General features: G+C 46.6%; 1 protein-coding gene across 8 annotated transcripts in view; it reads left to right on the plus strand.

Annotated features, from left to right (window-relative positions):
* NLRC3 (NLR family CARD domain containing 3) overlaps nt 1–25,327 on the plus strand; it is an 85,443-nt gene that overhangs the window by 34,680 nt on the left and 25,436 nt on the right. For 7 of the 8 annotated variants that reach the window (XR_006274640.1, XM_038420804.2, XM_038420806.2 and 4 more), the window contains exons 2-9: nt 730–907; nt 2,949–3,209; nt 12,567–14,310; nt 16,161–16,247; nt 18,876–18,959; nt 20,565–20,648; nt 23,153–23,236; nt 25,036–25,119. Coding sequence is in view for 7 of the 8 variants with exons in the window: in XM_038420804.2 (XP_038276732.1) it covers nt 901–907; nt 2,949–3,209; nt 12,567–14,310; nt 16,161–16,247; nt 18,876–18,959; nt 20,565–20,648; nt 23,153–23,236; nt 25,036–25,119 (2,435 nt within the window). In the remaining variant the exon portion in view is untranslated. Of the gene's footprint in view, nt 1–729; nt 908–2,948; nt 3,210–7,773; nt 8,066–12,566; nt 14,311–16,160; nt 16,248–18,875; nt 18,960–20,564; nt 20,649–23,152; nt 23,237–25,035; nt 25,120–25,327 lie in introns of those variants that run through there. The other variant, XM_043493521.1, reaches the window with a different exon arrangement.

The raw sequence follows: 25,327 nt of genomic DNA on the forward strand, positions 1-25,327 counted from the left end.
GGCGCATGGACAGATTGATATTTAGTTCTTAGAATTGTGGGGATCAGGTGATAGTAGGATGACCAGACAGCAAGTGTGAAAAATCGGGACAGGGGGCACTGTTGCCTCTAAGCTGTGCGCGTGTGTGCGCGCACACGGCAAAGCACCACACACACAAAAATTTGCACAGAAGCACAAAAATTTGCACAGAAGAAATCTTTTGCACACACGGCCTGTCAAAAATTAGAGGGAACATTGACAGGGGGTAGAGGGTAATAGGAGCTTATATAAGAAAAAGACCCAACATTCGGGACTGTCCCTATAAAATCGGGACATCTGGTCACCCTAGGTGTTAGCATCATGGATCTGGGCAGCAGCATCCTGGCATGGGTGTGGGACTGGGGCCCCAAGCTGTGACGTGACTGTGAGTGAGAATCTCAGTGGCTTGCAGCCTGCTCAGTCTCCAGCAATCGCTCTGGGAAGGGCTTCCATTATAAGCTTTCAGTAGAGTACCGCACTTTCAGTCAGCAGCCTCACTGGCTCTAGTGCAGGACGTTCTCCTGGTAGCTGCATAAGCTTGTTTCAGCCGGAAGCTGCTCATGTCACCATGGCAGGGTAACCTTTCCTGTCATTAAAGGTTCCTCCCCTCATGTTTTCTCAACAGGCTGCGAGGAAATGCAACTATGGGTCAGGGTTTGAGTGGTGCTGGCTCCCACCCTGCTACTGATGCTTTTCTTCTCCCTCTCTCAGAAACATGGAAAAAGGCTAACGGTCGCAGAGTGAGCCGTAAATGGTGTGCCCTCGCTGGGGCCCTGGCCTGAGAGGACAACGGGCAGAGTCAATGGGAAGGCAGTGGGGTCTGTCTGCCAGTTGTCACACTGCAATCGAAAAGAAGGCTTCTAATGCCACCGGAACCCCCTGATGGAAGGTAGGCAGGGGCGTGAAATGTGAGTGTGCATAATGATTGGGGCTCTCTCTCAGCGGTAGTTCGTCTTCGGGTTGTCACTGGTGGCAGCTACCAGGGGTTGCCTTTGAGCCAAAAGGTAACCTTGCTTTCTGACTCCTGGGAAAAGATGGGGAGCTTTCTTTGACGAGATTTCCTTGGTGTGAAGGGGCCATTTACAACGATGACCTGTTTGTGTTCCATACAGCAAGAGGAAAAGACGAGGCAGTGACGGGAAGGGTCTCCAGCCTGGTCTACACTAAAAAATTAGGTTGGTTTAACTATGTCGGTCAGGGTGTGAAAAATCCACACCGCTGAGTGGTGGTGTTAAGCCGACCGAAGTCCCCATGTAGACAGTGCTAGGCTGATGGCAGAATTCTTCTGTTGACCTAGTTACCTCCTCTCAGGGAGGTGGATTAACTACAGTGACTGGAGACCCCTTCTCGTTGGTGTAAGTAGTGTATACACTGAAGCACAGCTGTGCCACTGTAGTGTTTTAAGTGCAGACGAATCCTTCCTAGCTTGTCTTTTGAAAAGTAAGCCACACGATTTTTAACTCCTCAAAGACTGGGACCAGAGTTCCCAATATTGTGCTGGGATATATGGGATACATTCTCTCGCAGCCTTTGTTCCATTCAGTATAGCTGGCCTGCAATGTATCATGCAGTGCATAGGAAGGGGTGTGGGAATTAATGACCACAAAAGGACCCAAGGAGGTTGCTATAAAATCTTCTGATGTTGAAGCTGGCACCTGCAGAGCCCCTCTCTAATAGGCTGGTTCCTGTCATTTAGCTTAGGTGTCATTTTCTCTCCTAACGTAACCAAATACCCAAATAAGCCCTGTGTTCCCTAACACCAAGTCCAGTTTAAATAAGAAGGAGATGTTCAGAACGTGGCCAGAGAGGTGAATACATGTGACTGTCCAGCTTAACCAATCAGAAATGTGACAATAGCCGTGTTTGCAATGTCGTACCTTTCCCTGAAGCCCTTCCATGAAGAAGAGCTTGGTGTAACTCGAATGGTCTCTCTCACCAACAGAAGTCAGTCCAATAAAAGATATTGCCTCACCCTCCTTATCTTTACAACAGCCATAGGAATTGTAAAGCAAGGAAGAACAATCTCCACATTTATGGAGGTGTCATTCAGACTGGGAGGCATATCTCAAGTTGATCCGAGTTTTTAAATGGAGATGGAAATCCCAGGAAGATAAGACTTTCTGGTATGATTTCTGGTGCTTCACTTTTTCACTAGGGATGAAATCTTCCCAGAATGATCTTTCTTATGGTATTTTGCGGTGCTTAATTTGTAATGAAAGAGGTGCCTGGGCTCAAGCAATTTTTTTACTTTCATAACTGATACAGCAAGCCCAGAGGTGCCGGGGCTATGAACTGCTAAGCCTAGGGGCACTGGGGCTCAGCCCTGGCACAAATTAAGCACCAGTACTTTGGCTTTTGGCCCAATCCAGGCTATGCAGAAATGCCCAGAAATCGTTTGAGTTTGATGTGAGTGTTTGGTGAAAGCTCACATTGACTGAAATTGATTTGCACAGCCCTGTTGGGCAGCATCTGTATTTCTCAAGATTGTCCACTAAACCTTTCTCCCTTTCAGAAAGAGGTTTGATTGTCATCAGTGCATGTGTATTTGGAATATTTCTTCTAATGAATGAAGCAGAAATAATAGAGCAGAAACTTGCTAGCTCAGCTGGTGCTGGACTTGGTTTGGGATTCTCTCACTGGCGCCCGACGGCTTTAGCCTATTGTCTTGTTTGGACAGACCTAGTCAGTTTCAGTTTTATCTCCCTATGTATTTTGTTTCTGGGCAGCATGTTCTGTTCATTATGGTGCAGAGTCTGTACAGAGACCGCCTTGCCCAAACAGCGCCTTGCCACGGCCGTGTGATCTCCAAGAAACCTGCTTATCACCTTTCCATCTCCTGTCACCTCTGAGCAATGGATCCTCAGCACATAGAAGATCCAGATACTGTCAGTGACTCCTCACACTCATCACCCCCCTTCTCTTCCTCACAGGGGTTTGGATCAACCGCTATCGGAAGCAGCTGGTGAGGTCCATCTCATCGCAGTTCCTGGAAGAGATCATCTGCTACATGAGGAAGCTGGATCTCCTCAGCGCTGAGGAGGCAGGCCAGGTGCAGGAGGTGAGCTCCCTGTCGGAGCAGGTGAAGGCGGTCATGGATCTTCTGGCTGGGAAGGGCAGCTATGCCTCTCAGTCCTTGCAGACTTATATAGAGACAACCAACTCCCAGCTCTATCTCTACATCACCGTCTATGGTAGGAGATGCTGTTCGTTGTCTTCTGTCTGTGTGCATGTGTGTCATAAAAGTCTCTGTGCGTGTGCGCACACAGGTCGACATTGTATGCTAGCAGGTGTGTACCTGTAGCATTCAGACCCAGGTGTACCCTGGGGAACTTTGCCTGAGTAAGGACAAAAAAGGACCTCCGGGTCTGACCCCTGTTGATTAAGAGAGCAAACTAAGGACACTGTCACTGAGACACTCATAGACTCTAAGGTCAGAAGGGACCATCATGATCATCTAGTCTGACCTCCTGTGTTGCAGGCCACAGAACCTAACCCACCCACTCCTGTAAAAGATCCCTAACTTCTGGCTGAGATACTGAAGTCATAGAATCATAGAACCATAGGGTGAGAAGGGACCACAAGGGTCATCTAGTCTAACCCCCTGCCAAGATGCAGGATTTGTTGTGTCTAACCCATCCCAGACAGGTGGCTATCTAGCCTCCTTTTGAAAACCTCCAGTGAAGCAGCTTCTACAACCTCCCCAGGCAGTCTGTTGCATTGTCCTGATGTTTTTAGAGTTAGGAAGTTTTTCCTGAGATTCAATCTAAATCTGCTGTGCTGTACTTTGAACCCATTGCCTCTTGTCCTGCCTTTTGTGGCAAGAGAGAACAACTTTTCTCCATCTTTTTTTATGGCAGCCTTTCTAGTATTTGAAGACTGCTATCATGTTTACCCCTTAATCTTCTCTTTTCCAAACTAAACATCCCCAGTTCTTTCAGCCTTTGCCTTATGTTCCATCCCTTTGATCATCTTTGTCACTTACCTCTGGATCCTTTTCAGTTTCACCACATCCTTTTATACACTGGTGACCAAAATTGGACACAGTACTCCAGCTGAGACCCAGTCAGCCCCGAGTAGAGCGGTACTATCACCTCCTGTGACTTTCATGCTATGCCTCTGCTAATCCAACCTAAACTTGCATTTGCTTTTTTTGCAACAGCATCGCATTGCTGACTCATGTTGGGTTTGGGATCCACCACAACTCCCAGATCCTTCTCAGCAGTGCTGCTGCCAAGCTAGTTATCCCCCATTCTGTATTTGTGCATTTGGTTTTTCTCCCTTAAGTGTAGCACCTTACACTTGTCTTTGTTGAATTTCATTTTGTCGTCTATTCTCCAACTTAACAACATCCCTTTGAATTTTAGCTCCAGCCTCCGAGGTGTTAGCAACCTCCCCAGCCTTGTGTCATTGGCAAACTTGATCAGTCTGCTCTCTATTCCTACATCTAGATCATTAATAAAGATGTTAAATAACACCAGACCAGAACAGATCTCTGAGGAACCCCACATGAGAACTCCCTCCAATCCGACATCAGTCCATGAATAGTTACTCTTTGTTTGCTGTTGTTTAACCAATTTTGTATCCATTTAATGGTAGTTCAGTTGAGCCTGCATTTCTCCACCTTTCTTATGAGAACATTATGTGGGACTGTGGCAGAAGCCTTGCTGAAGTCCAGATATATTATGTCCACCACATTCCCACTATCCACCAAACCAGTTACCTTGTCAAAGGAGGGCTGGTATGGCAGGATTTGTTTGTGGTAAATCCATGCTGGCTGCTAGTGATCACCCCTTCATCCTCCAGGTACTCGCAAATGGAATTTTTCATACATTGCTCCTGGTTTGGGGTACAGGCTGCTTTGTCCTGACTCAGACTTGTGTGCAGGTAACTTGAACCTCCTGAGAAAAACACACATACCAACTCTAGGCACATCCCCCTACGGGCCACTGCTCTCTGATCCACCCTCCCCACCATTGGCATGGCAGAGCCAAGACAGGGGCTATAGTGTGTTGAGGAGAAGGTGGAACAACCTGAGGAATCAGGACCCAAAATTGTGGGTCCTGCTGCAAGGGGAGACCCTTCCTTTCTCTGCCCTGCCCTGAGGAATGACTGTGTTTTCTGTATTTCGCACCCTTGTGAGTGGCTAGGGACATTTCCATGAAAAGAGAATCATTGTTGATTAGGACCAGACCTGCTTATCTGTTGCCTTCAGCCGCTTTCTTCTGATAAAAGAAAAGGAGTACTTGTGGCACCTTAGAGATTAACACATTTATTAGAGCATAAGCTTTCGTGAGCCACAGCTCACTTCATCGGATGCATTTGGTGGAAAAAACAGAGGGGAGATTGATATACACACACAGAGAACATGAAACAATGGGTTTATCATACACACTGTAAGGAGAGTGATCACTTAAGATAAGCCATCACCAGCAGCAGGGGGGGGAAAGGAGGAAAACCTTTCATGGTGACAAGCAAGGTAGGCTATTTCCAGCAGTTTACAAGAATATCTGAGGAACAGTGGGGGGTGGGGTGGGGTGGGGTGGGGGGGAGAAATAACATGGGGAAATAGTTTTACTTTGTGTAATGACTCATCCATTCCCAGTCTCTATTCAAGCCTAAATTAATTGTATCCAGTTTGCAAATTAATTCCAATTCAGCAGTCTCTTGTTGGAGTCTGTTTTTGAAGCTTTTTTGTTGAAGGATAGCCACTCTTAGGTCTGTAATCGAGTGACCAGAGAGATTGAAGTGTTCTCCAACTGGTTTTTGAATGTTATAATTCTTGACGTCTGATTTGTGTCCATTCACTCTTTTACGTAGAGACTGTCCAGTTTGACCAATGTACATGGCAGAGGGGCATTGCTGGCACATATAACATTGGTAGATGCGCAGGTGAACGAGCCTCTGATAATGTGGCTGATGTGATTAGGCCCTATTATGGTGTCCCCTGAATAGATATGTGGACAGAGTTGGCAATGGGCTTTGTTGCAAGGATAGGTTCCTGGGTTGGTGGTTCTGTTGTGTGGTGTGTGGTTGCTGGTATTTGCTTCAGGTTGCGGGGCTGTCTGTAAGCAAGGACTGGCCTGTCTCCCAAGATCTGTGAGAGTGATGGGTTGTCCTTTAGGATAGGTTGTAGATCCTTGATGATGCGTTGGAGAGGTTTTAGTTGGGGGCTGAAGGTGATGGCTAGTGGCGTTCTGTTATTTTCTTTGTTGGGCCTGTCCTGTAGTAGGTGACTTCTGGGTACTCTTCTGGCTCTGTCAATCTGTTTCTTCACTTCAGCAGGTGGGTATTGTAGTTGTAGGAATGCATAATAGAGATCTTGTAGGTGTTTGTCTCTGTCTGAGGGGTTGGAGCAAATGCGGTTATATCGTAGAGCTTGGCTGTAGACAATGGATCGTGTGGTATGATCTGGATGAAAGCTAGAGGCATGTAGGTAGGAATAGCGGTCAGTAGGTTTCCGATATAGGGTGGTGTTTATGTGACCATTGCTTATTAGCACCGTAGTGTCCAGGAAGTGGATCTCTTGTGTGGACTGGTCCAGGCTGAGGTTGACGGTGGGATGGAAATTGTTGAAATCATGGTGGAATTCCTCAAGAGCTTCTTTTCCATGGGTCCAGATGATGAAGATGTCATCAATGTAGCGCAAATAGAGTAGGGGCATTAGGAGACGAGAGCTGAGGAAGCATTGTTCTAAGTCAGCCATAAAAATGTTGGCATACCGTGGGGCCATGCGGGTACCCATCGCAGTGCCGCTGATTTTAAGGTATACATTGTCCCCAAATGTGAAATAGTTATGGGTGAGGACAAAGTCACAAAGTTCAGCCACCAGGTTAGCCGTGACATTATCGGAGATACTGTTCCTGACGGCTTGTAGCCCATCTTTGTGTGGAATGTTGGTGTAGAGGGCTTCTACATCCATAGTGGCTAGGATGGTGTTTTTAGGAAGATCACCAATGGACTGTAGTTTCCTCAGGAAGTCAGTGGTGTCTCGAAGATAGCTGGGAGTGCTGGTAATGTAGTGCCTGAGGAGGGAGTCTCAATAGCCAGACAATCCTGCTGTCAGGGTGCCAATGCCTGAGATGATGGGGCGTCCAGGATTTCCAGGTTTATGGATCTTGGGTAGCAGATAGAATACCCCAGGTCGGGGTTCTAGGGGTGTGTCTGTGCGGATTTGTTCTTGTGCTTTTTCAGGGAGTTTCTTGAGCAAATGCTATAGTTTCTTTTGGTAACTCTCAGTGGGATCAGATGGGTATCCGCATGGCCATTACACAAAGTAAAACTATTTCCCCATGTTATTTCTCCCCCCCTCCCCACTGTTCCTCAGATATTCTTGTTAACTGCTGGAAATAGCCTACCTTGCTTGTCACCATGAAAGGTTTTCCTCCTTTCCCGACCGTGCTGCTGGTGATGGCTTATCTTAAGTGATCACTCTCCTTACAGTGTGTATGATAAACCCATTGTTTCATGTTCTCTGTGTGTGTATATCAATCTCCCCTCTGTTTTTTCCACCAAATGCATCCGATGAAGTGAGCTGTAGCTCATGAAAGCTTATGCTCTAATAAATGTGTTAGTCTCTAAGGTGCCACAAGTACTCCTTTTCTTTTTGTGAATACAGACTAACACGGCTGCTACTCTGAAACCTTTCTTCTGATAGTGGCACTGCCATCGACACAATGTCAGTGGAAGATTAGTGATGGGGGCTTAGTGTTCTGTGATGATGAGGCGTACGTTGGAGACAGTCACTGAGCAGGTTACAGTTCTACGAGATGGCACCTCATGTAGCATATCTGCTTCCTGCATGTCCTGGAGTCCTGGCAACAGATTCCAACCTGTGCAATTCCACTACTTTCTGCCCACCACTGCATTTGCAATTGGATCTTCTTCACTTCCAACTGTCACTGCTAAGTCATGCTGCTGTGCGCTCTTCGGCAGTGGCTTAGAACATAAGAAGGGCCATACTGGGTCAGACCAATGGTCCATCTAGCCCAGTATCCTGTCTGCCGACAGTTGCCAATGCCAGGTGCCCCAGAGGGAATGAACAGAACAGGTAATCATCAAGTGATCCATCCCCTGTCGCCCATTTCCAGCTTCTGGCAAACAGAGGCGAGGGACACCACTCCTGCCCATTCTATACCTTTTTCAGTTCCAATAGATCTTTTTTGAGATGGGGCAACCAGATCTGCACACAATATTCGAGATGTGGGCGTACCATGGATTTATATAGAGGCAATATGATATCTTCTGTCTTATTATCTATCCTTTCCCTAATGGTTTCCAACATTCTGTTTGCTTTTTTGACTGCTGCTGCACATTGAGTGGATGTTTTCAGAGAACTATCCACAATGACCCCCAAGATCTCTTTCTTGAGTGGTAACAGCTAACTTGGACCCTATCATTTTGTATGTCTAGTTGGGATTATGTTGTCCAATGTGCATTACTTTGCAATTATTAACATTGAATTTCATCTGCCATTTAGTTGCCCAGTCACCCAGTTTTATGAGATCCCTTTGTAACTCTTCACAGTCAGCTTGGGATTTAACTCTCTTGAGTAGTTTTGTGTCATCTGCAAATTTTGCCACCTCACTGTTTACCGCCTTTTCCTGTTCATATATGAATTGTGGCTGTGTTGTACTCAAGAGGTAGCTGCATTTCAGTGGATGGCAAGGTGATCTCAATAGTTTTGCTTGTTACGTTTGTAAAGCACATCTGGATCCTGGATGGGGCTACAGGAAGGTACACCATAACTGCCCATTTTACTGGAAAAACAAGCTTTAGCATCTTAGAGCCAACGTGGCTACACAGAACAAGTTATTACCCTCTGCTGCCTCAAGCAGCATCAAGAGAAGCAGCAGCCATTGCTGATAGCGATGTAGGAGACAGAGAGAGCTCAGTCAGTCATCTCGACTCGGGTCCCAAGTGGGGCTGGCAGCGTTGGCAGTTAAAAGCCAATTATTTAACTGGCTTTGAGGGAGAGGGGTCATCTTGTCTGACTGGGAACGGTTTAGAAGATAGAATAAGGAAAAAGAACTTAGGTAAAATGTTGTTGCTGAAATGATTGTTTCTGGGAAGCAGGGGGAGAGACTGGAGTGTACATGCCCCAGCTTGGTAATTCCTCACCACGGGAGGCAAGGCTGCCAGGCTGCGGTCCGCTTGATCTGTCTGTCCATATGTGTGTTATGGGTCTGTGGGAGTGGGGAGGCTGCAGGGAGTATCTCTGCACTCCCAGTGTGGTGCCTGAGCTCAGCCCCTACACTCCCCCATGGGAAAGGACTGCTCTCTCCTACTGCCCCCGGGTGTGCTATGACCCATGGATGGAGGTGGAGATGAGGAGGAGGCCATGGAAGGACCTGGACCCTGTCCCGAGGCCGCAGAGCGGTCTAGATGCACAGAATGAGCATGCTGCATCCCCTTCAGGAGCAGGCTTGTTCTACCTGTGTGCTGGAAGCTATAGGAGGGATTATGTCTGGTTTAGGAGCCCCACCTGGGGTGGTGCAGCTCCACACTGGCCCCAAGACAGGACTGGGGCTCAGTGCGCATGGCCAGGCTCTTAGAAAATGTCTTGGGTCATATTGTGTATTACAAATACAGTTAATGAAAGGGTGCACTGCCCTCAATATAGGGCTGCTGCTAACTACAACAACCTAGTGCTCAGGGATCTGGCAGTGAGAGCGCCTGGACAGAGCGAAGGGGCTTCCAAAAGCTCCCCAGCATAGTGTGGGGAAGGAATCTAGGACTGAAGTTTTGTGCATGCAGAGCTGCACCCCCAGGACCATTCAGGAGCAGCCACCTAGCTCAGACTCTCTTGTGGGAGCTGATCAAAGCCTCCTAGCCACACACCCAATTTGTGTCTCTTCTCATTTCTTTGCCTCAGGTGGTAGTTCAGTGTAAATAAGGTTGCTTAATAATTTGCCACCTAGACGTTGAAATGCTACTTCAAGTGAGAAGGTTTGAATAATTCAATAAGGGCTCTACCGTCTGGATAGTAATTGCACAGAAAAGCGAACGATAACATGATGGTGAAGGGGTCACGAGTTAAAGTCTCGTTCTGTTTTGTTTCCATGTGTCAGCATCACGCAGCCTCCAAACAAGAAGTCTTGTGCTATATTTAAAACGTAACAGCCATGTTCTGATGATGATTTACTCAGCACCACAGTCCCCCTTCCAGGGGTTTTACAAGCTAAATCCAGCATGGAATGTACAGTACAGACATTGGACTGCTGCTGTAAGCCATGCTATGGCAAAATGGAGTCACTGACAGCTGAGTCTAAATGAGTCTGGGAAAGTCTTATCTGGTGCAACAGATCTTCCAGCCCCTTGACGTGCATATTCCATCAACATAGACTCGATAGGCTTCCTTAGGCCTTGTCTACACAGAAAATATTTTTTTCAATATAATCTAAGAAGTGAATTTAAACTGTTATCATTATACCAGTATCGATCCAAATGTGAATACTCCTACTGCAGAAAAAGAATGGCTTTTGTCAGTTTCACTTTTCTCGCTTGGGAAGGAGTTGAAGTTAAATCTAAAAAAGCCATTCTTATTCTGGAATAAGAGTGTCCACATGGGTAATAACAATATTGGTATAACTGGTAAAACTTTCCTGTGTACACAAGTCCTTCAACTGACTGACTGACCCACTCACTACCGTGTTGTTTGCATCTCCTCCTTACATATCAGCTCTGAATTTGGTCAAGAGAGTCTAGCAAGAGAGAAAGGCAGCTAAGAGGGAAGGTGTATGAATATGTACAGTAACTCCTCACTTAATGTCCTCCCGCTTAATGTTATTTCGAACTTGCGTCCCTGCTCAATTACAGAACATGCTCCATTTAAAGTTCTGCAATGCTTTGCTACAACAGCGTTTGGCTGCCTGCTTTGTCCACAGCTGGCAGCCCCCCATCAGCTCCCCTACGCCCCCCACAGTGCCTTCCACATGCTGGCAGACCCCGCGGATCAGCGCCTTCCCCCTCCTGCCCGCGGCAATCAGCTGGCTTGCGGCATTCAGTAGGCAGGGGAGGGAGGGGGAGCCTGCGCGCCGTGTCCTCGCTCCTCCCTCCTCCCTCCTGCACACCACAAGCCAGCTGATTGCCGCGGGCAGGAGGCAGGGGAGGGAGGGGGAGGAGCAAGGATGCAGCGTGCAGAGTAAAGGGTGAGGAGTAGGGGGAAGAAGAGGCGGATTAAGGGTGGGGACTTGGGGGAAGGGTTGAGTCCCCCACCCCTGGTGCTTGCAGAGTAGGGGAAGCTGTCGCTGTGCAATGTGCTTCTCCTAGCCTACAGCACCTTCACCTCCTTGCCTGCCTCATTGTCTCCAGTGCCAGTGGGCTGTGCCTGTGTGGGGTAAGGCAGGGGCACCTCCCAACTATAGTACTGTACTGTATGGCAAAAAAAAAGTTTCCCTGGAACCTAACCCCCCCCCATTTACATTCATTCTTATGGGGAAATTGGATTAGCTTAATATAATTTCACTTAAAGGTGCATTTTTCAGGAATGTAACTGCAACATTAAGTGAGGAGTTACTGTAAGTTAATTACCCTTTACTTCAGTGTACCCTTCCTTTCTTAGACTCCGTAATACTCCATCTAAGGAAGTGGGAGACAGTGTAAGGTGTTCCAGCATACACCACCCTCTGACTGACCTGCCAGTGGAATTGCACGTTCATTTGGAAGCCACAGAACTGCTTATTTCTCTGAAGGACATTCCAAGTGGGGAACTTGCACTTCGAGATTTGGAGCTGAACTTGTGCTGAACTCGGACCATAACTCACTTTGGTTTCTTGTGAAACTGTGATTGACTTAATTGGCAGGCACAGCGAGGCGCTAGCGCAGCTACGGGAACCATTACCATGAAAACAAAAGGGTCGGGAAACCTTTGTATGAGGCCTCAGGTTCAGCACCAGTTCAAATCTCAGACTGCGAGAGAGGCTCTCCCCCAGAAATCAATGGTTCCATTTTATTTGAACCAATGTTTTCTATCAAAGCAATTTAACACAAGTGCTACTTTTGCCCCTGGAAACTAGATTGATGGGATTGGTGGGATCACAGCAGGGAGAATTTGTGACCATCGTTGTCAAAGATTTGCCACTTCGGGCTTTTTAAACTTCCTTATGAAACATTTTAAACTAGATTGAACAAAGTCCTACAGCACATACAGTAGGGAAGTTGTGCATTTGCTTGGGGGCTGGAGTAGATGACTCCGTCTCTAACTTCAGTGATTCAGTGATAGGTGTAGTTTCCTGCCCTGACATTCAGTCTACACATTACTCGATAAAGTAGCGGTAACCAGCAGCCAAAGCAGTTCCAGCCCCGTCCTTTTGGTCAGCTGGTGAGTGTGTCTGAGTAATGAGAACTGTGCTCCCCATCACAATCACATCCACAGCCGGTACAACCCTCCCCCTTGGTTGCAAGTTTTCAAACGTGCTTTCCTGACCTCCAGAAGCTCCACCTGGCTTCTCTTCCCTGCAATAATGAGAAAAGGTCAGGCTGTGCCTATTGCTTATGCTTGTGGTCATTGTCTGTCTCCCTCTTGACCTATTTTGCTTCTCTCTACACAGACCCTATGGTGCAAAAGCATTTGGAAAGTCTCCAGAACCGCTATGGAACTGGTGTGGAACTTGGCCAGCTGGAGAGACTCACTAATCTTCTGCTGGTGGAAGGCTTGACAGATATTCAGCAGAAAGAGCATGATGTCATGCAGATTGAGGCCACCAAAGGCATGAGAAATGTTGCCAAGAAAATTCCCCTGGAGAAGCTCTTCCTTCCTCTGTCTAAAGTCAGCATTCCTCCTCGAATCTCTGTGACCGTGGGTGTGGCTGGGATCGGCAAAAGCACTTTGGTGAAACTGTTTGTCTGTATGTGGGCCAAAGGGGAGGTCAATAAGGACATCATATTGGTGCTGCCTCTCAGCTTCCGGGAACTGAACACTTACGAGAAACTCTCTGCTGAAAGGCTCATCCGGTCAGCCTTCCCTCACATCACTGAATCCAGCTTTATCTCCAATGGTACAGCCCGGATTTTACTGATTCTGGATGGCTTGGATGAGTTTAAGACTCCTTTAGATTTTTCCAACACAGTCGTTTGCACGGATCCCAAAAAGGAGATTCAAGTGGATAGTCTGATCACCAATATTATCCGTGGCAACCTGTTCCAGGAAGCTTCCATTTGGGTCACTTCACGGCCCACAGCAGCCAGCCAAATCCCAGGTGGCCTAGTTGACCGGATGACAGAAATACGAGGTTTTGGAGCTGTGGAGATCAAGGACTTCTTGGATCAGATGTTCCTTGAGAACAAAGACTTATCCAGTCAAGTCTTGGGTCAGATCAAGGCTAACAGATCTTTGTACACAATGTGTACGGTTCCTGCCTTTTGCTGGGTATCTGGCTCCTCAATGGGCTATTTCCTAAAGAACAGCACTGATCAATCCCAAGAAATGACAACTGTTCCTAAGACTTTATCAGAAATCTACTCCTATTACTTTAAAATGGCACTGAGTAGTGACTGGCAGGAAAAACAGAAGGAGACTCCCAGGATAGAACAAGCTATAAACAACAGCAAGAAAATTATTGGTAACCTGGGTCGGCTGGCATTTTATGGTCTGCTCAAGAGAAAGTACGTATTTTACGAACAAGACATGAAAGCCTATGGCATAGACCTCTCATCACTACAAGGCAGCTTGTGCAGTAGGATGTTACTCAAGGAAGAGATGCAGTTCTCCACTGTCTACTATTTCTCCCATTTAACCCTCCAGGAGTTTTTGGCAGCCACTTATTACTATGCTTCAGCAAAGCGAGCAATATTTGATCTCTTCACTGAGAGCGGGATGTCCTGGCCTAAGTTTGGTTTCCTCAATCACTTTAAGAACGCTGTCCAGAGATCACTGCAGTCAGAGGATGGGCAGCTGGATATCTTTGTGCGCTTTCTCTCTGGCCTTCTCTCCCCACAGGTGAACAAATTGCTGTCTGGTTGGCTCTTGGTGAAGGATGAACATAACAGCTTCCGAAGCCACATGATCAGCTTTCTCCAGAGCTGCCTGAACACTGACTATGTCATCTCCTCCAGGACCGTGAACATCATGCAGTGCTTGTATGAAGTACAGCACATGGAACTGGCCAAGACAGTGGAGGAAGCTATGAAAAACGAGAGCTTGGCTGGGATGTTAACACCAGTGAATTGCTCTGCCCTGGCTTATCTCCTGCAGGTCTCTGAGGTGTGCATGGAGGAGACAAACCTCTCCAACTGCCTCACCTACAATATCTGCAAAAGTCTGCTTTCCCAGCTCCTCTTCTGCAGTAATCTCCGGTAAGTCAGATCTGGGTTTCCTGTAGGGATCGGGACTATTTCTACATTTTTGTGACATGTGGTAGAAAGTAGCAGCTGTTTAAAAGATATGTGGCAATTATTTTATTCAAGACTATTGTCCTGCAAACAGAAATATACTCTGAGGATGGTATGGGCATGTGGTACAGAGGCAATATGTGTCATGTTCAGAGCTGGGAGCTGAAAGTCCAGGCTCTTGGGTCCTTCTAGTGGAGGGGACTGGAGTAGAAAACCTCCTGAGGTCTCTTCCAGTCCTGTGATTCTATTATTCTATTTTTGGCTCTGCCACTGACCTGCTGTATGATCTTGGGCAAGTCAGTCCAGCTCCGTTCTTCAATTTCTCCGCTTGTAGAGGGAAGAGGATAATATCTACTTCACAGGGGTGATGGGAGGTTTGGTTAATCCAGGGTCCATTTCAGGAGTGGGTGAGGTTCTGTGGACTACAATGTGCAGGAGGTCAGACTAGATGATCATGATGGTCCCTTCTGGCTTTAAAGTCTATTAGTTTAATATATTCAAAATGCCATGTGTTCTTTGGGTGAAAGGAGCTGCAGAAGTGGCAATGCTAGTATGCCAAACATTGTGCTGTGTTTGTTATTACCTGTGTGTATCAATGGCTGATGAGCTATCCTGAGATGCTGCTAGTATTGCATTACAGAGGCCACTTAGGAGACCACGGAGTCTCGAATTGGGATTCTTGCTTTGTAGGCTGGTAGAGGTAACAAGACTAAGAGGAGGCAGGTGTCTTTACTTGAACTACTTTCACATTGTACCTTCACCTCTGAGGAGCAGAGGCTAATTCAGTTGCTTTCACTTTATAGTACTTGGCCTCTCTGCTGAGGTTACAATAATAGGTGTTGATTTAATTGGGTGAGGAATGACATGGGCACTTCTCCACTAGGAATTGGACTCAGATCCCCAACTCGTTTCACACTGGCCAATGGATAGCCCTTAAAAGACCTTTAGTTATTGCTGGCCTGGAGGGATGAGAATCAGCATCTCACAGACAAAAGACTTTACATTTCACTCACAGTCCCCATAGCAATCCAGGAGTCTATTGGATCTTTATACCATTTGAGGCTGGTTTAGCACACCCATTGGATAGACATCCCCAAAAGTCAGCTGTTCCTAATATCAGACTTAGCGACAAGTAGACAAAGTAAGACCAGGTGACAAGGACCGGCACTGGCTTCAACACAGTGCATTTTAGTGTTGTGCATGCCTACAGCATGTATTTAATGGTAATGACATGACCTGTGGCAGCTACAATCTAGTGCCATCTTACAAGACTTATAAAGAGAGGCCCCTGGGCAGTGCAGAGTCCTGTATCACTATGTTGGAATAGGCTTTACACTCTTGCCATATCTTTCATTGGAGGAACCCAAAGAACTTAAATGTGATTTTTGCATAAGTGAAGCATCTCCAAGTTTTTAGAGGACATTCTCTGTGGAAGAATAGGGCCTCCTAGAGTTATCCTGGGATGCTGGTAAGTGTGACTGCATTATCCTAGAGAGAATGGACTCTTCTGGTGCTGTGCCTATGGAACATTCTCTAGTCATGAGGATCAGCAGCATACAGGCTCTCGGCTCCTTGCTGGGAGATGGTGGGGGAGGTCAGCTTCACGGCGAAAGGCAGCATCTCAAGGAACATGCTACCTCTGACGGGGGTCGCTCTGTGAACTCTTGAGCATGGAAGCTGCACAGATCAGGATCTCTTCATTTTTTCGGAGAGCTCTCACTCTCAGCAGCTCATAATGGACATTTGCTCCTCCTCCTTGTATTATCAAAATGCTTTGTTCTCAGCTGTCTCTTCTGTTTTGCTTTGTTGGCCAGGCTGGACAACAACAAGTTTAAGGACAATGTGATGGAGCTGTTGGGGAGCGTGCTGAGCGTGAAGGATTGTCAGATTCAAAAGATGAGGTACTGGCTAGCGTTCATAAAATATTTTGGGGTGTCACTGCAGTGGCCATTTGAGCTAAAGGTTCATGAACACTCTAAACATTCACATGATCTAAGCTGTGTTGTGAGATGTGCTCTCAACACAGCATTGCACCATGTGTCTCCGCATGGTCATCCACTCAGGGTGCAGCAGCAGTCAACAAAGAGAGCAGAACAGAGACCATTAGGAAAGGGAGAGAGAATAAAACAGAAAATAATCATAATGCCACTATATAAATCCATGGTATGCCCACACCTTGAATACTGTGGGCAGTTCTGGTTGCCTCATTTCAAAAAAGATACATTAGAATTGGAAAAGGTGCAGAGAAGGGCAATAAAAATGATTAGGGTATGGAACAGCTTCCATATGAGGAGAGATTAATAAGACTGGGACTTTTCATCATGGAAAAGAGACGACTAATGTGGGGGGATGTGATAGAGGTCTACAAAAGCATGAGAAGTGTGGAGAAAGTGCATAAGGAAATGTTCTTTACTCCTCCTCATAACAGAAGCACCAGGGGCCACCCAATGAAATTAATAGGCAGAAGGTTTACAACAAAGAAAAGGAAGTATTTCTTCACACAACGCACAGTTAGCCTGTGGAACTTGTTGCCAGGGGATGTTGTGAAGGCTAAAAGTATAACTGGGTTAAAAAAAGAATTAGATAAGTTCAAGGAGGACAAGTCCATCAATGGCTATTAGCCAAGATGGTCACAGATGCAACCCATGGTCTGGATGTCTCTAGGCCTCTTGACTGCCAGAAGTATCTGGCACTGACTGCTGTCAGAGACAGGATACTGGGCTAGATGGACCATCGATCTACATGGGTCCAGTATGGCCATTCTTATTTTTGACTTGCAAGCCCTAGCAACTAACTAGTCATCTTCTCCTCGCTAAAATTGACCTTTTTGTCTCTCTTAATATTGCTGTAGTGTCCAGTGAGATATCTTCTGTTAGTTCAATGCATACATGTAACTGCCTAACCCCCAAGAAGTTTGGGTAACCAACCTGCCTCCTGAACTGGTGCTCAATCCCATCTTAACTGACCAGCACACACCTCCTCTAACAGGGGGACTTCCAGGGTGGAGGCTCCCCTGCTGGGCCATGCTAATTGACCAAATGGTGATGATGTCATTTGCTGGTATGAGGATGGATGTTTATTGTAATGACAGTCAGGGTGGTAGCTCTGGGAGCACACGTTTGTCAAGAGGGGTAGGTGAGCAGGGCAGGTCTCCCATTGCCACACTGTCTCTCTACACAGTTAATTGCAGTTCATGGGCAGACTTTGACTCTCAAAATTTGTGATCAGTGCCACCTAGACCAGTAACTTTCAGCTAGATATCAGCCTCTGTCTCTTTCCGAAACCTGCTGCTTGAGCGGCAAATTGTGGCCGAAGGCAGGGAAGTGAGGACTGTGATTTGTACTAAGTTTTACTGGAGTTTTGCTCCCCAAATTGCAGTTTCCAGCTCTCTTGGGCCGGGGGGATCTGAAATGTGGAATTAACAAGGAATAGTTCCTGTGGGCTCAGACACTAAAGTGCCGGTGCAGACAGTGTGCTTTGCAATGCTGGTGGAGGCTCTATCTGAGCTCTTCTGAGAAAAGGCATTCATAAAGTAGCCAGGCCACAAGCAGTGCTAATGCCTTCAAAGTCAGCGGTGCAGATAATTCCCCGGTACCTTAAGCTGGCAGGTTACCGGAGTCTCTCAGGCGAGGTTTGAGGACCTGGGTGACACAGCCCAAGATGAGGGGTCTGTTACAGGAGAGAGTGGGGGAGGTTCTGTGGTCTGTGATGTGTAGGAGGTCAGACTAGGGGCTCATGATGGTCCCTTCTGGCCCAGATCTCAGAGTCTGCAAGTTATTTGGAATGATAAAGTCGGGTGTGGTTAGTGGCCCAAGACTGAAAACTGTGGGGCAAATGGCTAGCCCTGTAGGACACCGAGGCTGAGTATAGTGTTCTGCTTAGCACTCTGCACTGCTCCTGAGGATGAGTTTGTGGCTCCTTGTTCTTCTGCCCCCTTAGAGCAGGAGACCCTCCCCTCTCTGGGAGCACCGGGCCCCCAGCAAGCAGAGTCTGCCTTTCCCCACTTACCTCTTCCTTCCTCCAGCTCTATGCCCCTGCCCAGACTCCCTCTCATTTCCACGTGAGTCATTGCCTGCCCCAGTGTGGTGCAGCACCTTCCCACTGCCCTCCTGGGACCCAGCCAGGGAGAACTGTCAGTCACAGCCGCAGAGCACAGCCAAGGATAGGGATGGCTTGCTGGGGCCATGGGACTCATTGCAGGAATGAATTCCAGTCCAGCTAGGTCTGTCAACAGCCAGCACCTCTCCCTGCACCTGCCATTGCCCTCAGTACCCAAATGACATATACCCAGGGATCAACTGATTTCCAAAGGGTTAACATGATCTTATAATGAACCAATGGAATTGTATTTGTCAAACATAATATGGTCACCTCCATGTTATAACAGTATTCGTCTTCCATGCAAATTCCTCAGCTGTGTCCTTGGCAGTTTCTGCGGCCGGCAGCGGGCTTGGAAGGATGTAATGGGCTAGGAGCTGTATTTGTTCTCCTTAGACTAGATGCTAACTCCAGTTTCTTTTCCCGGACAGCTTGGCAGAAAACCAGATCAGTAACAAAGGGGCCAAAGCCCTTGCCAGATCTCTGATGGTCAACAGGAGCCTGACGGTACTTGAGTAAGTTTTGTATGTTTCCTAGTTGATGTCGTCCATGCTGTGGGCAAACAGGGGTGCCTGCAGTGCACTTGCGTACCGTCAGCCGTTTCCTTCATGAAAATTGATTTAAATAGAATGGGTGACGTCAGCTGACCTTAATTTTCTCCACATTGGAGGATGGCTCCTGCCCACCGTAATCAGTTCCCAGAAGAGATGAATGTTGTTGTTGTTGTATTCTAGACTGGTGACTAATGAGAGAAATGTCAGCTGCCAAGCTTGTTTTCTCTTTCTGAAATCAGTTGTCACCAAATACCAAAGATTCCACCCTCAAAGCAGCTTGAACAGCTGAAATCCAGTAAGAAAGCTCATGCGATGCCCTCTTGTGGAAAAAATCAAAGGTTAAAATCCCTTCCCTGCTCCCTCCACATTCAGAATGAACGAGCATTGTAGACATTGTGACAAAGATTCAAAATGAGGAACCCCAAAAAGTTATTCATTCAGGAAATGTAAGGCGCTGTATGATTCCATCCTTGGTGTGAAAAACTCTCTCTACAGCCTCAGTTTCACAGTTATTTATTTGTGATGTCAATGATTTTCAATAATAATAGTCGGGGGACACCAAATTTGTGTGAAATGTATAACTTTACATCGAAAAGTTGAGTACATCTAGGAACAAAGAACGTAGGCCGTACTTATGGGATGGGGGACTCTACCCTGGAAATCAGTGACTCTGAAAGAGATTTGGGGGGCATGGTGTGTAATTAGCTGACGATGAGCTCTCAGTGTGACGCTGTGCCGAAAAGAGCTAATGTGATCCTTGAACATATAAACAGGGGAACCTAGAGTAGGAGCAGGGAGGTTATAGTACATCTGTTTGGCACTGATGCAACCACTGCTGGAATCCTGTGTCCAGTTCTAGTGTCCCCAGTTCAAGAAGGATGTTGATAACTTGGAGAAGGTACAGAGAAGAGCTTCAAAGATGATTAAAGTGACAGTGACAGACTGAGCTCCTTGAGTTTAATTAGCTTAACAAAGAGAAGGTAAAGGGGTGACTTGATCACAATCTGTAAATACCTACATGGGGAACAAAGAATTGACAATAGGCTCTTCAGTCAAGCAGACAAAGATCTAACAAGGTCCAATGGCTGGAAGTTGAAGCTAGACAAATTTAAGATTGGAAATAAGGTACAAATTTTAACAATGAAGGTAATTAACCAGTGGAACATACCAAGGGTTATGGTGGATTCTCCATCACTGGCAAGTTTTCAATCAAGACTGGATGGTTTTCTAAAAGCTCTGCTCTAGTTCAGACAGGAACTACAGTAATTCAGGGAAGACCTCTGGCCTGTATCCTACAGGAGGTCAGACTAGATGATTGCAATGGGCCCATTTGGCCTTAGCTGTGAATCTATGTAATGATGGACAGTTGATTCTTGACTCCTCCCATGGCGATCTGTTAAACTGCACTAAAGATGCCCTGAGTTCCAGAGGCTAAGTCCCAGTGGCTGAAAAGATCAAGGTTTAAACTGAATGTCCACCCTTAACTCTCCCTTGTCATACCAGTTTTGTTCTTGTCTAACTTTAGCTTTTCTGTCTCTCTTTATCCTCGTTCCGCCTTCTCCCCAGCCTTCGCAGTAACGCCATCGGACCCACAGGGGCAAAAGCACTGGCTGATGCACTGAAAATAAACCAAGTCCTACTCTCCCTGAAGTAAGTACTGTTGGTTTTCTTTCCTTGGCTTCTTCTGAAAGCTAATTCCTAATAGACATAAATGTACGTGTGAGAGACCGCTGTATGGGTGTGAACAGTCTTCATCTCACTGGCTATCAGATGTTCAAATGACTAGACTAGAAAGATTGTGGGTAGTAAACAGCTGCCTTCATCCCAGTATAAGTACAGTCAGCTTGCAGCAGGTGGTTGTCACAAGTGCGGTAGCCATAGAAATAACGTCTCACTTGCAATGTCCAGGAGCAATCCTTTCCTGACAAGGCTTTGGCAGAAGCAGACAACTCCTGAGAGTCCATCTTAACTTTACAGGGGACCCAGGAGAAGCAACCTTGGAGATGCTTCTTAGTTCTCTCCAGATGCCCAGATGTGTGGGGGATGCGCTCACTGAAGCTGCTAGCTCTTTGCAATGATGCTGTGCTTTATGGTGTCGTGTCAAAAGGGCTGTCCAGGCATTAGAAACATTGCATATGGCGTTGGGTTGAAAGGTGCGTCAGAGTGGCAGAGGTCTCTAATTGTCATTGCCGTGTGCTAATTCTAGGCTTCCCTGCTGTGAGGGACACAGCAACATCTGTGATGTGTTCTTGGATTTTGTCTGCTTTTCTTTAATAAGATGAGGTTAGATCCAGGGCAAATTGTCTGTACGTATAAAAGTACTGCATACTTGTAAGTAACATTTGCACTTTGGCTGTGGAACAAGGAGAAACTCAGTGGTTTTGGCTGAGTTGCACTCTGAGGTTTTGGAGTTGTTGGACTTTTGGGCCCATGTGAACGGAAATCAAAGGAATTGTTCACATGATTCCCTAGCAACTGAATCTGTTGAGTTTTGTACTTCATAAGTTACGGATCCAGTGGGCCTGGTGCTCTTCTCAGAGATGCTGGCATAAATCAGGAATAGGAAGTCAATAAACTTATGCCATTGAGAAACCAAGGCAAGATCAGAATCAATCCCAATAGATCTAGGTATTGGCTCAAACCACAAAACTGAGATTTGGATTTTGAATACCCGCTTCCCCAGTATGAGGTGTGATGGAGTCAAACTGAGGAGTTCTGGCTCCAGCCCAGTCTACTTATATCTTCTTGCCCTGAACCAACTATCCAGAACTACTTTGAATTCTCCCTCCTCTCCCATTCTCTTTGTAGAAGTCATAGGGCATAACTTAGTACATGGACTGAGGGATTGGGGTGGATCTGGTTGGGGCGTATGTGCCCCAAAGTCTTATTATTGAGTACAATATCTATTGACTTACTGTCTTGTTTATATTTATTGAATTATTCTCCATATTGAGATTCAACTGCTATTTAAAAATCATGATTATGTAAAAAAAATAGGCAGCAAGTTTTAAAACAAAGAAAAGGAAGTATTTCTTCACACAATGCACAGTCAACCTGTGGAACTCATTGCCAGGGGATGTTGTGAAGGCCAAAAGTATAACTGGGTTCAAAAAAGAAGTAGATAAGTTCCTGGATGACAGGTTATAGAATATCAGGGTTGGAAGGGACCTCAGGAGGTCATCTAGTCCAACCCCCTGCTCAAAGCAGGACCAATCCCCAATTTTTGCTGAAGATCCCTAAATGGCCCCCTTGAGGATTGAACTCACAATCCTGGGTTTAGCAGGCCAATGCTCAAACTCACTGAGCTATCCCTTCCCCCTCTCTTGGCTATTAGCCAAGAATGATAAGAGACACAACCCAATGTTCTGGGTGTCCTAAGCCTCTGACTGCCAGAAGCCGGGACTGGATGACAGAGGATGGATCACGTGATGATTGCCCTGCTCTCCTCATTCCCTCTGATGCACCTTGTACCATCTACTGTCAGAAGACAGGATACTGGTCTGACCCAATATGGCTGTTCTTATGTTCTTTTATGTTCTCCTGACTGCACCGAGGGGTGGGGAAGAGCAGGAAGCTAGGCAGAAGGAAGACTAGGCAAAGGAGGAAATGGAGGGATAGAAGTGACCTATAAGACAATATAAAAAACGAAGGGCCCGATGTCTCAGTTGCCCTCAGGCTGCTTTACCCCGCTCTGGCAGTGTGAGGGCCATCAGGTGCAGGCAGATGTGTAAAGTGGATGTCTGTGTAATCTACAGCCACTTTAAGGACTCTTTACCGTGTGGTGTGATGTGGTGGAGTGGTGTGGTGTGAAGGTGCGTGTGGTGTGGTGTGAAGGAATGTGTGACTCAACCCTAGCACCTTAAACACAAGGGAGGGAGAGGAGAAAGGGCAAGAGATGTCCGGAAGAGGTAGGCTGCTAAGGGGCAGGAGGCAGTCCCAAAAGGCAGGGGCTGGGGGCAATACTCAGAAGGTGCACTAGGAAAAGAACAGCACAGGAAGTTCAGGCACATGGGGGGGGGTTCATTCTTTTATACCATTGCCTCTGGCCTCAGGAGACAGCATGGCTAATATGAGACAGGCTGGGACAGTCTGTGGCTGCATTCTGCTCTAATTCCCAGTTTTTCCGCAATAATTGTGTTATTTTATCTCTGCAGCCTCCAGAATAATGAGATCAAGGAAGAAGGTGCTAAATTCCTGGCTGAGGCCCTTTTAACCAACCACAAGCTGACAACTTTGCAGTGAGTGATTCTAACACCCAAGCTCCCTTATGGTTTGCTGTCTGCTCCTTTCCGCGGCCATCTGCAAGGTCAGCGCTGCGGTCACAGCAGCCTGCTGCTAATTCCCCTTTTTGGCTTGGTCTCCTGATCAGGGCCATCTGAAAGCATAAGCAGATGAGCCATTGTCCTCGGCCCCACAATCTGACCATTTTCCATGTCTCTACTCAGACACTTAATCATGTCTTTGCACTCCACTAAACATGGTTCCTCCTCCATTGGTAGGTTGTGCCCAGTCTCTAGTCGCAAGGGTGCCACCATTTCACACAAGGAAGCCTGCACTGCTCACATCAAAGCTGGTTTCCATCTTACAGGAACCACATTCCTGCAAACCCATTCGCCTACAATGCGCTAAATCTACTGCAATTGCTTTGCCCAAAAGTGGGCAGAGGCCATGTGTGGACAGAGATGCTCTTCTGTTCAAGGAGCAGGAGGGGGCAGGACAGAGCCGATCTGAAGGAAACATGATAGATGGTGGGGTGTACCCTGAGGAAGATGGTGCCTGGCTTGTTTGCCTGGTTCATACCCAGTCTGTCTTATTTATTCTAACCAAGAAGATAAAGCTAAGTGAACAATTAGGAAGCAAAAATGAAATGCACAGCTACAAAATGGGGAATACTGACGAGGTGGTAGTACTGCTGAAAAGGATCTGGGGGTTAGAGTAGATCACAAATTGAATGTGAGTCAACAATGTGATGCAAATGCAAAAAAATGCTCATATAATTCTGGGATACATACAGGAATGTTATATGTAAGACATGGGAGGTAACTGTCCTGCTGTACTCAGCACTGGTGAGGCCTCAGCTGGATACTGTGTCCAGTTCTGGTTGCCTCATTTTATGAAAGATGTGGACAAACTGGAGAGAGTCCAGAGGAGAGCAACCAAAAGGATAAAAGGCGTAGAAAACCTGACCTATGAGGAAAGTTTTAAAAAATCTGGACAAGTTTAGTCTTGAGAAAAGACAGAGGGGGGACCTGATAATAGTCTTCCAATAAATGAGGAGCTGTTATAAACAGGACTATGATGAATTGTTCTCCATGTCCACTGAAGGCAGGACAAGAACTAATGTGCTTAATTGGTAGCAAGGGAGATTTAGGTTAGATATTGGGGAAAACATCCTGACTATAAGGACAGTTAAGCACTGGAACAGGCTTCCAAGGGAGGTTGTGGAATCTCCATCACTGGAGGTTTTTCAGAACAGGTTGGACAAACACCTGTCAGGGATAGTCTAGGTTTACTCGGTCCTGCCATAGCGCAGGGGCTGGACTAGATGACCTCTCAAGGTCCCTACCAGCCCTACCTTGCTTTGATTTTAGGTCAGATCGAATAGGGCATGTAACAGAGTGTGATGTCAAGTGTGATGCTAGATTGGCAAGGATTTGCCTTGATGATGATGATGTCTGTCAATATGGTAATGGCTGATAACAACATGATCATGGCTGTTACTTGATGTGACCAGGCCAGCTAGTCTGCCATCCTCCACTCTGTTGGAAAAGTCCACCCACCAGCTTACCTGGGGCAGCTATCCAGAGAGAATTTGAGGATCTAGGTCTACTAGAACATGAAGGATGAAGGTATAAATAGCAAAAGAGTGTGCACCAAAGTACCTGTGTGCATTAGGGGAGTACAAAATATACAGAGGCAGAAGTGCCTCAGCCAGAAATGGGAGAGCTCAAGTGAGAAGAAGGAAGTTAAAGTGCATTATTGATGGAGAGCTGACTCCCTCTTTGTGAAGTTTATGGTGATTCTGTCTTCTTCACAGCCTTCAGAAGAACTCCATTGGGCCCCAAGGTGCAAAGAAAATAGCAGAAGCACTGAAGCAGAACGGGAATCTCAGGGAACTGATGTAAGGATTGACAGAGAGGTTACAAGTTAATAGAGAGATGAACAATGATTGAGGGTGACACTAACTTCTGAGTCCCCTTAGGATCTGTCCCAACCTATTATGACATGGTGTACAAGAAAGGCCAGGTATTGCCACCCCTATTTCATGGGTGGTCCCATTGAAATCAGGGGGATTTCTCATGGAGGAATGGACTGACTGTTCATTGTGG

The sequence above is a fragment of the Dermochelys coriacea genome, chromosome 10 (assembly GCF_009764565.3).
Source record: "Dermochelys coriacea isolate rDerCor1 chromosome 10, rDerCor1.pri.v4, whole genome shotgun sequence".
In the NCBI taxonomy this organism is placed as follows: Eukaryota; Metazoa; Chordata; order Testudines; family Dermochelyidae; genus Dermochelys; species Dermochelys coriacea.